Consider the following 15,589-nt stretch of genomic DNA (forward strand, 5'->3'; position numbering starts at 1 on the left):
AACAACCGGTGGCACGCCATTTTGCCCGATTGGGACATGGTGTGGCCACCATACGTTATAAAATTATCGATCATGTACCTCTATCACTGCGACGTGGTGATAGACATAAAAGATTACTACAGCTGGAGGCCCGGTGGATTTACCGCCTGGACACCATGGCCCCTAAAGGCCTGAATGAGACTATGGGTCTCAATTGTTTTCTTTGAATGTGTCCATATTAGGCTGGTGTGGTATACATGTTTTGACATAAGATGACACGGTATAAAACATTTACAGGGGTAACACATAATTGTTTAGAAATGATTCAAGTTTAAATTTATACCCGTGTATACATGTGTAGACAATGTATATAGAGTTTATCATTAGACCTTTATGTACTTGTTGAGGTACCAGTTGTGTGTCACATGATATATACAATTTAGTATGTGAGAATGTTATTCTTGTCATTTGACCTAAAATTGATAACAATGTAGCAGCGGATTCTATGAGATGCAGATTGGTTTTATTTGTTTGTAATAATGTCACAATTTTTTGTTGTGTTTGTTTTTTTATGTATGTATTTATGGTTATAAGATGGATGATTTGACACTGCAGGTAGACGGGATGCGGCTAACATGGTTTGCTGCTATGTGCACTTGGATTCTTTAGTTTAATCAGCTTACGATGCACGGGTTTCCGTGACAACGCTGGCGGCTTCCTGGTATACGAGCAGTGCCGCGTCTCCATGGTAACACACCCAGCAGTCTGCTCGGTGGTCCGCGTCACTTCCTCTTCCGGCAAACAGCCGTGTATGCAGGGGGGAGTGGCGGAGGTCTGCGCGGACGCTGGCGGGAATACTGAATATTTTCCATTGGTGGGGGCAAGGTATAAAGTTTGTTTTGTGATCACTTGTTGTTATCCTGATGAAGGGGGACAACCCCGAAACGTTGATGATGTGATGATATATTAAAGCTTGGTTGCTTTATTTTTGCACTACTTACCACGTCTCTGAGTGCCGCTTCCTGTTTATTTGCTGTATATACACATATATATATACTGCGCCTAAATTTAGTGCCCCCCCTCTCTTTTTTACCCTTATGTAGCTTGACACTGCAGGGGAGAGCCAGAGAGCGTCCTTCCAGCGGAGCTGTGAGGGAAAAATGGCGCCAGTGTGCTGAGGGAGATGGCCCCGCCCCTTTTCCGGCGGACTTCTCCTGCTTTTTCTGGAATTCTGGCAGGGGTATTTTTACACGTATATAGCCTTCCTGACTATATATGGTGTCAGTTCGCCAGCCAAGGTGTTAATATTGCTGCTCAGGGCGCCCCAGCACCCTGCACCCATCAGTGACCGGAGTGTGAGGTGTGCATGAGGAGCAATGGCGCACAGCTGCAGTGCTGTGCGCTACCTTGTTGAAGACAGAAGTCTTCTGCCGACGATTTTCCGGAACACTTCTTGCTCTGTAAGGGGGTCGGCGGCGCGGCTCCGGGACCGAACGATCGAGGTCGGGTCCTGTGTTCGATCCCTCTGGAGCTAATGGTGTCCAGTAGCCTAAGAAGCCCAAGCTACCACCAGTTAGGTAGGTTCGCTTCTTCTCCCCTTAGTCCCTCGCTGCAGTGAGTCTGTTGCCAGCAGATCTCACTGTAAAATAAAAAAACTAAAATATACTTTCTTTCTAGGAGCTCAGGAGAGCCCCTAGTGTGCATCCAGCTCAGCCGGGCACAAGATTCTAACTGAGGTCTGGAGAAGGGTCATAGTGGGAGGAGCCAGTGCACACCAGTTAGACCTAAAGCTTTCTTTATAGTTGTGCCCAGTCTCCTGCGGAGCCGCTATTCCCCATGGTCCTTACAGAGTCCCAGCATCCACTTAGGACGTCAGAGAAATAAGATTAGACTCAAAAATGTAGACGAGGGGGAAGAAGATCAAAATAAGGATACATTAGTTTTTGTGACACAGTATAACAGTCATTCTGCAGATATAAGGAGAATTATAAACCAGAATGCAACCATATTAAAAGTAGATACCCTTTTAAATGTAGGGTCTAACACAAATCTTAAAGTGGTTTATATGAAGTCGGATACTTTGCAATCAAAATTAGCCCCCAGCATGTTTGGGAAAAAGAAACCCAAACAAGAGAAAATCACGACAGACAGGAATATGGGCATCTATGATTGGAGCTCAGAAAAACCAAAGGGCTTCTTTAAATGTGCCAAAAATAAATGTCTTACCTGCAATTTTGTTAGCTCTAGGAAAGTAACCAATATTAAGTCTTATATCATGGGAGAGGTATACCCTATAGAAAGTTTCACTAATTGTGAGTCTTCCTATGTTGTATATTTACTTACCTGTGGATGCGCCCGACAATATGTCGGTCGCACCATTAGAAAAATCAAAATAGGCTTTCTGGAACATAGACGTAACATCTTGAAGAAAAGCTTATTACATAGTGTATCAAGACATACTAATCATTGCCAACTAGGAGAATTAAAGAATATCAACATATGTGTGATTGAACAAGTCAGAATGACGGAAAGAGGGGGTGATAGGTTTAATCTGCTATGCAGAAGGGAAGCCTATTGGATATTCCGATTAAAGACACTGGAACCTCTAGGGCTTAATGAAAATATTGAATTAAATAATATATAGTAATTATGATATCTCTTCTGAAATCTAAAAATTATGAGCTTTTATAATGATTAAGTAATAAATTCATCCTTACTGTTTCTATATGAAAAAGGAAAATTAAAGGGACGACACTTATGTCCGCTTTCCCCTGTCCCTTCCTCCGAAATATTGAATGTTGAATGTAGAATAATAAATACTGGATAGTAAATTTTAATATTTATTTCTACATATGATCTCTGTCTCTTCCTCTAGGATAACTGGATATATGTTTGTCCATCCTCTCTCTCTATTTAATAATTTTTTCTATATCATTTTTTCTTTATCATAATTTTTTTTATATAATTATTTCTCTATATAACCAGATCTGTCTGATTTATAAATATTTGTATTTATCTGATCTTATTATTTATCTATTGTTAATTCTGATGAGATTGTGCGATGCATATATCTCTATATATGCTAGAAACAAATCAGGAGAGCGCACTGGTAAATGTAAAATCATTCACTTTATATAGAAAAAAGCAATATCCACATACATTGCAGTAAAAACTTCCAAGCTCCGTGAAGTTCACACGACCAACAAGATTGTGCTCAATCGAGCTGGAACTGTCTCGTCGGCTCCGGACCCGGCGGGTGACGTCACAACGTCCTCAGCAGATAGCCACGCCCAACGCGTTTCGACCAATCACAGTCTTCGTCAAGGGATGTGGTTGATATGCACAGGCACGATGTTATATACCCGTTCCGATTCAGAACAGCTGTTGCTAATTATTTGTGCTCTTTAGTACTGCATTTACATTTGACGATTAAATCAGGTTATAACAAAGGGAAAATAACTTTTTTTCCAAAAAGCAGATTATCCATGCAGGCTTTTCAGCAAGAGTTGTCTATCCCATTTACTGCACATCCTTTAATTAGTGATTTATTGTATTACGAATATCCAGAGAAGTTTAATTACTAAGGGCAGGTCTCCCGTAATCTGGCTGTCTGCTAGTAGCCACAATTAGTCCCAGCTGTTCATTCAAAAGCAGAGAATGGGATTGACACTTCTCACTTCACAAAGTTACGAATTATCTTTACCAATAGCAATTCATTTTAATAATATATATACTTTAAAAACACTACTAACATATACACAAGAACCATAATTTAAAAATATCACCAAAAATATCATTGATTACAGAGGCTTATACATCTAGTCTTATTGTAAGCGATAATTTAATAAATCGCACTGATAGTATTTATTTATCTATTTCCAAATTAACATATTAGTAAGGATTTTTAGAACATAGGTCAACTCATAACTTAAGTCTTATATAGCTAGCTGAAAGGGGAATTTGTATGCTGTAATAAACCATGTGTCAGCCGTGAGCCCCCTCATAGATCCACTCGCCGGGATTTCACCGCTGCCACGTTTGGATCATCAGAAGGGTCCTGACGTCCACATTAACAATGTAAAAAGGGTACTATATCACAGCCCTCATTGAGACCGAAGGGTACAAATGTGTTTAATGTATAAATCCAGTATGTTTCTCTCTGGCTCAGTTTTTTTCAGCAGATCCCCACCTCTCTCATCCAAGCAGACTTTCTCTATTGCCTTAAAGGAGAATCCATTTAAACTGGAAATAGTACATTCTGCAAAATGACGTGGAACACTATGATTATCTATCTTATGCAATATATTGCGTGTGTTCTAATATGCGTAATTTTAACATGCGCTTGGTCTTTCCAATGTAGCGTTTCCCACATTTACAATCCAGCATATAAATTACATGAGTGCTCAGGCAGCTTAGTTTACCTTTAATTTTCCAAGACTTATCATTACATGAGTTAGAGAATTGTTTATTATCTCTATTTACAAATTGGCACATTTTACATTTATTACAGGGAAAGAAGCCTTCTAGTCTATTTCCACTCTCATATTTATTGGCTTTTCTCATATTACTGGGAGCCAGACGGTCCTTCAGGGAACATGATTTTTTATATATGATCCTAGGATGTTTTGTAATCACATCCTTAAGTAACGGATCAAGGCATAGTATGCCCCAATGATTTTGAACGAATCGTTGAAGAAATCAGATTACTTCTGGATAGGGGTGTAAAAAATGGCAGTATAAATATGGATGAACTGGGTTTTATGTTCAATCCACACCCTCGGGTTCCTTTATTTTATAGTTAACCCAAAATACATAAGCGACTGGAGAAACCCCCCGGTCGCCCGATAATCTCTGGAATTGGGTCCGCTTCATCAAATATGTCTGAATTTATTGATGCGCATATAAAGGATTATGTTTCAGGTCTAACCTCTTATATTAAGGATTCCACACAGGTCCTTAAAGAAATGGGTGATTTGGAGTGGAAAACTGAGTATAATTGGGTAACGATTGACGTCGAGGCCCTTTATACGAGTATTCCACATGATGGGGGAATTAGTGCTGTAAAAATGTTTTTGGATGAAGACATGAAAATGAGTGATAATAAGAAAGAATTCATCTTGGAGTGTATTGAATATATACTAAAAAATAATTACTTTAACTTTCAGGGAACATTTTTTAACCAAGAGTGCGGCGTAGCTATGGGAACGCCCTACGCTCCGAGTCTAGCAAACATATATGGGGAAATGGGAAAGGGAATTTACATTTAATAACAATCCGTTTTTGAAATATATACACAAATATAAGCGCTTTATAGATGATATTATTGTAGTATGGTCTGGAGGCATAGATTTGCTGGATGAATTTATGATTGAATTGAATAATAATCAATATAACTTACACTTTACTTATAAGTATAATAATGATACTATAGAATTTCTAGATCTGGTATTGGATAGTAGAAAATCTAGCGAGGGAGCAAAGATTGGTACTTATACATATATTAAAAGTGTAGATCGCAACAGTTATATACACTTTCAAAGTTGCCACTATAAGAAATGGATTGAGAATATTCCATACTCTCACTTCGTCCGTCTTAAACGTAACTGTTCGGAACAAGAGAAATTTAAAGAACAGGCTCAGATCTATAGTGAGAGATTTAGAGAGAAGTACCCAGATTTGCTTATACAGAAATGCTATGAAAAAGCGTCAAATAGAGATAGACAAGAACTTTTGGTATATAAGGACAGAATAAAAGACAAGGAATTCATTGACAAGTTTGGAGTACCAATTGTAACCCGGTTTAACAAAGGCGGAGGGGAGATTAAGAAAATTTTAAATAAACATTGGGGCATACTATGCCTTGATCCGTTACTTAAGGATGTGATTACAAAACATCCTAGGATCATACATAAAAAATCATGTTCCCTGAAGGACCGTCTGGCTCCCAGTAATATGAGAAAAGCCAATAAATATGAGAGTGGAAATAGACTAGGCGGCTTCTTTCCCTGTAATAAATGTAAAATGTGCCAATTTGTAAATAGAGATAATAAACAATTCTCTAACTCATGTAATGATAAGTCTTGGAAAATTAAAGGTAAACTAAGCTGCCTGAGCACTCATGTAATTTATATGCTGGAGTGTAAATGTGGGAAACGCTACATTGGAAAGACCAAGCGCATGTTAAAATTACGCATATTAGAACACACACGCAATATATTGCATAAGATAGATAATCATAGTGTTCCACGTCATTTTGCAGAATGTACTAATTCCAGTTTAAATGGATTCTCCTTTAAGGCAATAGAGAAAGTCTGCTTGGATGAGAGAGGTGGGGATCTGCTGAAAAAACTGAGCCAGAGAGAAACATACTGGATTTATACATTAAACACATTTGTACCCTTCGGTCTCAATGAGGGCTGTGATATAGTACCCTTTTTACATTGTAAATGTGGACGTCAGGACCCTTCTGATGATCCAAACGTGGCAGCAGTGAAATCCCGGCGAGTGGATCTATGAGGGGGATCACGGCTGACACATGGTTTATTACAGCACACAAATTCCCTTCAGCTAGCTATATAAGACTTAAGTTATGAGTTGACCCATGTTCTAAAAATCCTTACTAATATGTTAATTTGGAAATAGATAAATAAATACTATCAGTGCGATTTATTAAATTATCGCTTACAATAAGACTAGATGTATAAGCCTCTGTAATCAATATGATATTTTTGGTGATATTTTTAAATTATGGTTCTTGTGTATATGTTAGTAGTGTTTTTAAAGTATATATATTATTAAAATGAATTGCTATTGGTAAAGATAATTCGTAACTTTGTGAAGTGAGAAGTGTCAATCCCATTCTCTGCTTTTGAATGAACAGCTGGGACTAATTGTGGCTACTAGCAGACAGCCAGATTACGGGAGACCTGCCCTTAGTAATTAAACTTCTCTGGATATTCGTAATACAATAAATCACTAATTAAAGGATGTGCAGTAAATGGGATAGACAACTCTTGCTGAAAAGCCTGCATGGATAATCTGCTTTTTGGAAAAAAAGTTATTTTCCCTTTGTTATAACCTGATTTAATCGTCAAATGTAAATGCAGTACTAAAGAGCACAAATAATTAGCAACAGCTGTTCTGAATCGGAACGGGTATATAACATCGTGCCTGTGCATATCAACCACATCCCTTGACGAAGACTGTGATTGGTCGAAACGCGTTGGGCGTGGCTATCTGCTGAGGACGTTGTGACGTCACCCGCCGGGTCCGGAGCCGACGAGACAGTTCCAGCTCGATTGAGCACAATCTTGTTGGTCGTGTGACCTTCACGGAGCTTGGAAGTTTTTACTGCAATGTATGTGGATATTGCTTTTTTCTATATAAAGTGAATGATTTTACATTTACCAGTGCGCTCTCCTGATTTGTTTCTAGCACCAATACCGTTCGCTCCCTGGCTGGGAGCTGGATTGAGAAGCACTGGAACAGTTATCTTAAAGAGACTCTGGAAACACAGATATGCAGCGCAGGGATTGAATCTTGTTGTTTCATATCTCTATATATATGCATAAAAAAATCTTCCAAGCAAACATGTAGTTGTAACAATATTATATATATATATATATATATATATATATATATATATACACACATACACATACATATGGTAAATAAATTGCAATTCGAGAGGATATGATTCTTCTCGGAGTTATATTATTTATATGTACATGTATATGTATGTATGCGAGTCTGTACATATACTTGCACATATTTGCATCTGATCATCTAGTATTTATTAATGTTGAAGTATAAAATATATATTTCTTTTAATATTCCTACTTTTTTCTTCGAATTGAATATTAGACAGGCACCTCAATAATAATATAATATAAGTATTATGTACTGTATAAATGTTAATCGAGACATATCGATGAGCTAATGACCTACTTAATAACTATATGCTGTGGTTAGAAAACAACACTGACAGAACTGAATAGGAATGTATCCCAATTAGGGAGTTCAAGAGTTAATACTAATTATCCAATAGGGAGCCCTTTGAGGGGGATAAAAGGAGACCATGGCGATGAGCCTATCATCCTCTGATGAAACCGCCATCTTTGTGGGCGGAGAAACGCGTCAGTGGACTCATCCTTGGTGAACCGCAAGTGGAACGCAAAAAACCGGAAGCCCGAAACCGGAAGTCGCGGAACGCGACATACACCAGCGTTTCCACTCTTCCACAGCCGCTGCGGTTACGCTAACCCATGGATACAGCTACAAAGCCCTCCATCCCCTGCAATCGACACCAGGACCCCGGTGAGTGGGGACCAGGCAGGAGGAATCAAAAGGAGGACACACGGGTGTTACGCAACACGGGAGCGCTCCTGAGATCACTAATGGGTGAAGTCTAAACCACACCATTACAACAGCTAGCACCCACTTCCTAAGTGGCACGAACTCTTGTGATCATCACATTAATCAGTATTCAGCCGGTCTGGAGATATACTGTTCTCTTATGTGCACATAAAATTAACTCATCAGCTGAAAGAGACTTATCTTGTAATTTCCATTAATCATCAGTGCATGTAATTAAGGTTCCTTTGTGATCTATTTTCTGCACGACTAACAGTTTATGCTTGGGACTAAAACTAACCATAATTGTTCACATATGTGCATGGACTTTGAGCATATCAGCTGAAGGAGTGTTATGCACATTTGGCCTAGTTTAGAAGGGTGCATGCATTAAGCCATTTCTCAAAAGGAGCCATTTACTAACCAAAGCATCAGTCTGTGTGGAGCGAATTTAAATATATGTGGTATTAACCCCATGAATGTTGTTGGTCTTGTGGTAATTACATTTGTTTTATTGCGTGTTTTTTTAAAGATTTTAAATTTCATTAGAAATAAATTACCAAATTGTATCAAAACAGCAGTCGGTTACTATATATTTGTGCACCTTCACCTATTTTTTCCTGGGTTATCTCCCGACTGCAATTACAGACCTGGCCGTTGGATAGTTGCTCAATCAAATATGCCACAAATTATATTACTTGGCGCTCAGTCCAGTGTCAGGACGTGTTTCCTGCTTAAAGCATCCCATGGCTTCTGTGCAACAAAATGGTGCACAACATGCAAAAAACCACATTATTCTTATTTTATTTTTTATACAATGCTGCATAAAGGCAATTTAAATGCTGTATTTCAACCATAATGCGTCTAAAAAGTAACAAATGCTTTGCAAAACAATTTGTAAATAAAACTATAATTTGTATAAAAAATATTAAAATGTTTAAGCTGTTGATTTTATTTCATTCGGTTTCATTTACTGTATTGTAGTCTTACTTGTTACCCATGTGCAGCACCATTTAGGGGTACATTTACTAAAGTGAGTTTACAGAAGTGGAGGTCTTGTCCCTAGCGACCAATCAAAATCTAGCTATAATTTTCAAGAGTGCACTAGATAAAGAATAGGCAGGATCTGATTGGCTGTAATGAGCAATACCTCCTCCACCTTTATAAACTGGCACTTTTATACAGTCTCCCTTTAGTAAAAGTAGGCAGTGAAAAGCTTTTACTACATGATAAATATCCCTTTAACGATGACTGGCTTGTCCCATTAAAAGAATTGTTGCGTCACACTGGAATGTGGTTTTATTTATTTATTTTGGTTTGTATATTTCAAATTTACTTCAGATTTTTTTTACAATAAATTTATAGATTATGTTAACACTGCTGTAACATCACATTAAGATACACATTTACATGTATTTATATTAATACCGTTAAAACACTGAGAGTTATCAAATCAAATATTTAAAGGACCAATAAAACAGAATATGGAAATGTTCAGAGATAACTAAGGAGGAAAATACACTGTTCAGTGCTACCCAGACATTATGCTCTAGTTTTATTAAAAAGTAAAAGTTACCTCACCCACTCCACACTAGACAGTGGAAGCTTGTACTATGGGCCCGATTTATAGTTGCTTCTTATTGCTGCCGCAGCTGCGATTTTCATGGTTGCGGATGTGCTACAATATGCTAATACAGCAGCCGCCAGAACTTTTATTAAGATGCCCATCGGAGCAGTCTCACAGCACTCTGCAACTGCGTAAACATACACAGCATCAGATTATGCAAACAGACTCCCTGAGTGATTGTATGGCCACCGCTAATCGCTCAACTGTGTGATCATCAGAATAGCGTCAAACTATGACTCAGGCCTCATATTAGTCAGGGCAGTGCCACAATGGAATCTCAAATTCAATTAGTGGCAAAGTTCCATATTAACCATGCATGTACAGGTGTGTCCACTAACATCTTTGCTATTTTGCTCAATGTAGCACAATATGCAAAACACATATAAGCTGTTTTTCACGAGTAGCGAGTGGATGGATTATAACATTTTTGTTTGCCATAATAGAATATGTATAAAGTAACATATTAAAGAAGCAAATTAAGAAAAATCACAAGGCATGGCTAAATCTCTGAGTCTATGGCATGCAAAACCATGCCATACATGGCGGGATATAGCAAAGATGTATGTGGACACATCTACATGTTAGAGCACAATGTTCTAGGTAATAATCTTCGCTCATTTCGGTTGCACCTCATAGGTGGTGTGTGAAATAAGGAGACCTATTTCATTACGGTATTTGTGGTATTTGTGTGCAGAAACATAGCCACAAGGTTACCAATGGAATTGGCCCATATTGTGACATCACTAGTCCTGCACCAGTGTTTGTATCAACCAATCGCAACGTGTTTCTACACAGCAAGTCTTAATATGGCAAACTGCTGCAGAGGGATTAAAAAGAACATGGTTGACCTCAGAGCCATAACTAGAGGTGTGCAACCGCTGCTGCCGGGCCCTTACTTCTGCCTAGAAGGGTACCTGGAAAGACACCATGCAGCCAGGATCATTGCTTCAGTGCCGCTGGAGTGACCTTCAGACATTCCAGACGGGCAGCCTGTACAGCAGACTGAAGTGCTCTCAGAAAGCTCCAGACAGCAGTGCACTTACAGGTGCTGCACACCATAAGAACAGTGGGCGCTCAGGGTGAGGTTCGGCACAGCACAAAATTGAGCCCTGTTACAGCTGTGGTGGACCTATTAAGTTATAAATATACAGTCCAGTCCAATGTACTATATATTACTCGGCTCACAAAAAAAACCCCAAAAAACCCAGCCTTTTGCTATACTATATTAGTTATATTGTGGCATCACTTGCTGTTTTTTTTAATTTTTTATCTAGGGTGCTAATTTTACATTATATCGCTACTTCCAATGGTTCCAAAAGACTGTATGTAGTCATTTTATTCTGTTACAAAGTCTTAATGGCTGGCTTTTTTAGCTGTTATGCACTGTACAAATTAATTCAGATTACTATATGAAAAAAATGTATCCGTCGAGATATCGTTTTCAGGTGTGAGTTGCTACAGATGCCTACACAGGAATCAAGCCACCAGCCAATTCCTAGCTCTAATGTAACCTCAGTAGACCAGTGCGCTCTACTGGGCTACAATATGATGGCATCAGCTTTACTTAATATAACGGGACATCACTTATAAATTACAATATTAAATCCTATTAAAACAAGGTATAAACAGTATATTACATTGTCTTTGAAATGTCACTCTAATACAAACCTTTAATTTATTGCAGTTTGACTTTGTAATGCTACGTACTATGGCGGAATATACATTGTATATACTAGGAGCAAAAATGTACAGTTCATTTAAAAACAAATGCACAAATATTACTGAAGTTGTATTACAGTATTGAAAGCCTAAGTATGCCAATTCCTTTTATTGAGGGCATTCACTCAAAGGCGGCACATATGGCAGAAAAGCAGACCAGCAAGTTCTGTCTATGTCACCATGTAGTGGCATACATCTAGACATTTGCGTTCTGATGTGTGGGGGCGTTGAGTTACAAATGACACTTTGGCATTATAGACGACAACACATGCATCTGTTTTTCGTCTTTATAAGTTCCACAATATGAATATATACTATGTAAAAGTTGCTAGAAGAGGACAGTATTTTTTAAAACGTGCATATAAAATATAGCCAAATCATCTATATTTTGCCGTAGTATCAGATAATCACTAGCCTTCCTATTTCTCAGAATCAATGTACTATACATTTCAAATAAGAACTTTAAGATTAGATTTGGATACTTAAAAATTAAAATTGAATGTTCTGTGAATACGGATTTAAATGGTACAATGCACAATAATATTTGTTCGTATACCTTTTGAATATGATGCACATCTTTTGTTTGATATTGTATCGATCATGCTGTATTGGAAGCAAATGGAATCTAAGGCATTTATATCTTTGGTATTAGTCGATGTAAAGTTGAACCAGTTATACTTCATGCCCTGGATTGGTCTCCAGTCAAACTGCATGACCTTAGCAATAACGCACAAAATGAACAAAAAACCCCCAAACAAAATAAAAGTCAATAGTCCAAAAATTGGCAACACTATCTACTGGGGCAAATAGCCTCCTCGCCTAGCAGTTTGTGGTAAATAGCTTTTCATGTCATTGCTTGCCAAGTCCATCTGTGAAGTTGTCGGTCGACTTTCAGAACCTATGTCTTGTACAGCATTACAATCCTGAAGGTCACCTTCCTGACTTAGACCAGACAGGTGCTGGTTCTGCGCTAACTGCTCCTGTGTAGGAGGATTCTCCGGTGGCAAGGTCTGAGGTCTGCCTCCATCCTCCGGACAACAGTTCTGTTTAAAATACTGGTTGGGTGTGGCTGAGGGACTGACTTCTAAGGCTTCCACCTCATCAGGTTTCTCCTCAGAATCGAGCAGAGGCTGGGTTGATTCGGACCTGGAAAAGACTGGTGGAACCACAGCAGTTGGCTGCTGGCCTCTGTATCCACTGATAATCACTGTAGAATACTGCACATTGCTGGAAGTGTTCTGTGCAGATTCTACTTCATCTCTTTCAGAAAGGCTCAGCTGCTGTGACATGCAGGACGAGCCACCAATGCCACTGCTCAGGCCCTCCGAGGTATTCTGTTTCATTAGGTCCATAGACTTTAGGTCTTGTTCACTGTTGGACTTCTTAGTAGCAGTGATCTCTACCACGCTGACATCAGTAAAACTATCATCTTGAAATGGTTGGCTTTTTGAGTCATGCTGCAGATAATAAAAAAAATATACATATATTATTTCAACCATATGCATCTACAGGCAGCACACAGTGGCAATCGATATCCCGGCTGTCGGGATACCGGCGCTCAGCATACTGACAAATATTTTCCCTCTTGGGGTCTCCACAACACCCCTGGGGGGAGAATAAATAGCGTGGCGTGTGTAGCGAGCCCGCAAGGAGCTCTTTTGCGCTTGCCCCGCTGCTGGCATTCCGGCAGTCGGGATACCGGCACTGGGACCCCGACAGCCGGCCAAGCATAGTAGACCCGTGCCACAGTACAGCTACATCTGGGAACAGGGATATAGAAGCAGCAGTACCGACACGTGTATGACTACTGTTGGCTGACATGGAAGACACTTCATCAAAAGGACTGGGTATCTAAAATAATGTTCTTTAATAACCATTAAACAATGATACATTCAATAACAATTTTATTTTATTTTTTTAACAGATTACTAATCAGTAAACCTATGTTGGAAGCTGAAGACTGTATAGCTAACGAGATCATCACAATACTCACAACAGCACAGGGTATTTCAGTAGCGGAGTGAGACGATCTTGTTGGATGTAGTGACCAGTCACTCATTGTGTTAGTAAGAACAGTGTTGCTTAAGGCAGTGATACAGTCATTATTTAGGGGAGTGAGAATGCCGATAAGTAGGAAGCTACAGACAGAGTTAGATAGTGGAAGGCGCAGGGGCCACCAACAGCACAAAGCAGTGATGTGAGGGACCCATGAACGGATGCAGGAAAGCTGTGGTGCAAAACTCACCACTGGATTACTAAACACGTTGTAAGTTTTTAAATCCTTTTTATTCTCATCCTAATGGAGAACCCCAGTCAAGTGTGTGGATTTATTCCTTATATGCTTACGTGCTATTCAGGTTTATTTAGTAAATCTGTAACTGATATTATAAGGTGCTTCCACTGAGATATCCAGCTAATAGGTTCAACCAGACCGCTTCCTGAAGGTAACAAAGGTCTCTGTGATCAAGAGACGGGAATGGTTACCAAAACGCAGCCCTCAAGGTACACTAACAGTTCAGGTTTTCAAGTACATCCATGCTTGGCCACAGGTGACTTAATTAGTACCTCAGTCAATCTGATTTAGCCATATGTGCTGAGCCATGGATATACTAAAACCTGGACCGTTAGGTTGCCTTGAGTACCGTGTTTAGGAACCTCTGGGTTAGAGGGTATAAACACTATGATCTTACCCTGCTCGGTGTGTGAGGGGACCACTGGGCAATGTTACTTTTCGAGGGATCTGGAACGTTCGGCCAAATGTGCTTCTTAATCCTAAAAGGGAAAACATGAAAAGAAAACATTGGATATCACTTTGTGTCCAAGCAAATGAAGCCATCAGTGTAACCAGAATGACCAGAATATACAATGCTGTGGGGACTTGCCTCACTTCCCTTTGGCCTGTGATGAGTATTTGCTTATGTAGTCTTTATTTAGCCCCCACAAACTAAAAAAAGAACGTGGGCAAGAAAATCGCCTGGTACTTACATGTCTCTCTTTTTGCAAAACAAGAGGCCACCAAATAGCAGGAAGAGTAAGAAACCGAGACACGAGGACACCACGATGGCCTCAATCTCTCCTGTGTCTAGAAGCAGAAGAGAGGGTGGGAAAAAAAAAAGTAAAAACTCTGAACAATGATGTACGGAGAAACACACAGAACATAGTTATTTAGCATCAGCATCATAGTTACTGACTAATAAGGACATAAATGTTTTGCTGCTTTTCAGGACAATGTGGAATAGTTCTACCTATGAATGTTACGTCAGGAAGCTCACACTTTGTACCAGGAATTCTATATAGAGAGATTTAAAATTCATTGTGATGGATTCTCAACAATAGAATCCAGAGAAAATGGAACATGTGGGAAGATCAGTGGGATTGTGATGATACGGGCAGTGGCCATACAATCAGTGCTATAGTATTATTAATTCAAAGAAAGGACTGTTATCCAAACAGGTGACAAAGTAAAGGCAAAAATGTCTTGGGTACTGCTTGAAAACTTTGCTATTTGTTATTAATAATATCTACTGTATATGTTTTTCGTTTCTATGTGTAAGTAGCCCCCCTCCCTCCCAATAATATTGGGGAAGTGGTGTAATACTTGTTTTTTGGCAGTAAAACTAAATTGACTTTTGGTTGTCCTGAATTTTAACAATTGCGATGGTGGTTCTTACCCAACTCATGGGTTACGAAAGTGCTGGACATCCCCTCCGTGCCTCCTTTATCATTGTGTGCCGTTACAGAGACTCTGTACACTGTCTTACCAAGTAAGTTAGTGAGGGTATACGATGTTTGTGTCGCATTGACTAGGATACCTGAAAAACAATGCAAGAGTTGTATTATTAAATCTCCTGACACATCACATGGCACAAAAGACACATTTCTACCCTCACCCCACCCCCCACACAAACACAA

The 15,589-nt window shown here is 39.1% G+C and overlaps 1 protein-coding gene across 3 annotated transcripts in view; it reads right to left on the minus strand.

The window, feature by feature from the left end:
* Nucleotides 1–9,623: 9,623 nt before the first annotated feature.
* Nucleotides 9,624–15,589, minus strand: part of IL6ST (interleukin 6 cytokine family signal transducer) — a 127,990-nt gene continuing 122,024 nt past the window's right edge. For all 3 annotated transcript variants that reach the window (XM_063962519.1, XM_063962511.1, XM_063962528.1), the window contains 4 exons: nt 15,349–15,489; nt 14,663–14,759; nt 14,368–14,449; nt 9,624–13,134 (listed from right to left, as the gene is read on the minus strand). In XM_063962519.1, coding sequence (XP_063818589.1) covers nt 12,472–13,134; nt 14,368–14,449; nt 14,663–14,759; nt 15,349–15,489 — 983 coding nt within the window. In that variant the 3' untranslated portion in view covers nt 9,624–12,471. The remainder of the gene's footprint in view (nt 13,135–14,367; nt 14,450–14,662; nt 14,760–15,348; nt 15,490–15,589) is intronic.

The sequence above is a fragment of the Pseudophryne corroboree genome, chromosome 1 (assembly GCF_028390025.1).
Source record: "Pseudophryne corroboree isolate aPseCor3 chromosome 1, aPseCor3.hap2, whole genome shotgun sequence".
In the NCBI taxonomy this organism is placed as follows: Eukaryota; Metazoa; Chordata; class Amphibia; order Anura; family Myobatrachidae; genus Pseudophryne; species Pseudophryne corroboree.